The 1,758-nt window shown below is 48.7% G+C and overlaps 1 protein-coding gene across 3 annotated transcripts in view; it reads right to left on the bottom strand.

The window, feature by feature from the left end:
• Positions 1-1,758, bottom strand: part of zdhhc1 (zinc finger DHHC-type containing 1) — a 40,369-nt gene that overhangs the window by 13,248 nt on the left and 25,363 nt on the right. For all 3 annotated transcript variants that reach the window (XM_050061432.1, XM_050061257.1, XM_050061344.1), the window contains exon 5: positions 263-387. In XM_050061432.1, the coding sequence (XP_049917389.1) occupies positions 263-387 (125 nt within the window). The remainder of the gene's footprint in view (positions 1-262; positions 388-1,758) is intronic.

Genomic DNA, 1,758 nt, shown 5'->3' with positions numbered 1-1,758 from the left:
AAGACAAGCTTCTTTATTTACAAAAATTGTTTCTGTTTTGTGTGATGGTGAATAAACTCACCCGTTTTGTCGTGCATTATCTTGTGTCGGCTCATTTTTATGTTACACTTCCCGGCCCCTAGACGGGTGCGTAACACAAGGTATGGGGTTTGGGGTTCAGTGTCTTGCCAAAGGACACTTCCACTACACACTGGAGGAGTCACAGGATAGGGTTTGAACCTGACTTAGGTCAGATGTCAGGGGGTTAAAGGTCAGTTCTTACCCAGGAAGTGTTTGTCAGTGCGGAGTTTGGACGGGTCCAGAAAGAACTCGATGAAGACGTAGGAGGCAACAACCAGAACCAGACAGACCCCGAGAAGAGCCGAGACCACGCTGTGAAGGAACAACCTGCAGAGTACACAGTACACACTGTACTGAGCACACACAGTACTACTGAGCACACACTGTACTACTGAGCACACACTGTACTACTGAGCACACACAATACTACTGAGTACACACAGTACTACTGAGCACACACAGTACTACTGAGCACACACTGTACCACTGAGCACACACAGTAGCACACACAGTACTACTGAGCACACACTGTACCACTGAGCACACACAGTACCACTGAGCACACACTGTACCACTGAGCACACACAGTACTACTGAGCACACACACAGTACTACTGAGTACACACACAGTACTACTGAGCACACACTGTACTACTGAGTACACACAGTACTACTGAGCACACACAGAGTACTACTGAGCACACACAGTACTACTGAGCACACACACAGTACAACTGAGCACACACAGTACTACTGAGCACACACAGTACTACTGAGCACACACTACTACTGAGTACAAACAGTACTGAGCACACAGTACTACTGAGCACACACTGTACTACTGAGCACACAAAGTACTACTGAGCACACACACAGTACAACTGAGCACACACAGTACTACTGAGTACACACAGTACTACTGAGCACACACTACTACTGAGTACAAACAGTACTGAGCACACAGTACTACTGAGCACACAGTACTACTGAGCACACACACAGTACTACTGAGCACACACTGTACTACTGAGCACACACACAGTACTACTGAGCACACACACAGTACTACTGAGCACACAGAGTAATTCTGACATGGTTTAGACTTCCACATTTGGTAGGACCAGTAACAGTCAGTTATCTTACTGGACTCAGATGCTCAGAGAGACAAGTCTGTTCAGGCTGTTTGTGAGGTAAGTAACATTCTAATAAACATGAAAAGTAGAATAAAAATAAAAACAACAGCTGCTGATGACCTCACTGGTGATTGCTTTCTTCTGAGGTGGTTAAAAAGGTTCGTCATGTTGCCGTGAGACGTTTGAAACCTCCGGCTCTAGTTTCCCGGCACAGCGCAGGGTGGCGCTGGGTGGCGAACCCCGCGCAGAGCTAGGTTTCAAGCAGCGAAACCTGAGGCGCGCTCAGTTTGGTAGTTTGGCGGACCGAGGTGTGCTGAGATGGGTGTGGTGGCGCAGCAGGGGGAGGTGTCGACAGATCCAGCTTGGCGCTGTGACAGTTTCGTGCCAAAAGGCTTCGCCGAAGGTGCGCTAAAAGCTCGCCAACTGAAACCAGGTCTACTGTCAGCGCAGGGGGAGTGCAGCCGGTGTAAGCCGAAGTTTGGCTGACCGGCGGACAGTGCGCACACGTCACCAAAACCTCACAGGCAGGTTTCCAGAATATCAGGCACATTAACGATGCAATAAA

This window comes from Epinephelus moara, chromosome 1 (assembly GCF_006386435.1).
Source record: "Epinephelus moara isolate mb chromosome 1, YSFRI_EMoa_1.0, whole genome shotgun sequence".
Lineage (NCBI taxonomy): Eukaryota > Metazoa > Chordata > Actinopteri > Perciformes > Serranidae > Epinephelus > Epinephelus moara.
This window is presented reverse-complemented; position numbering and strand designations above follow the sequence as displayed.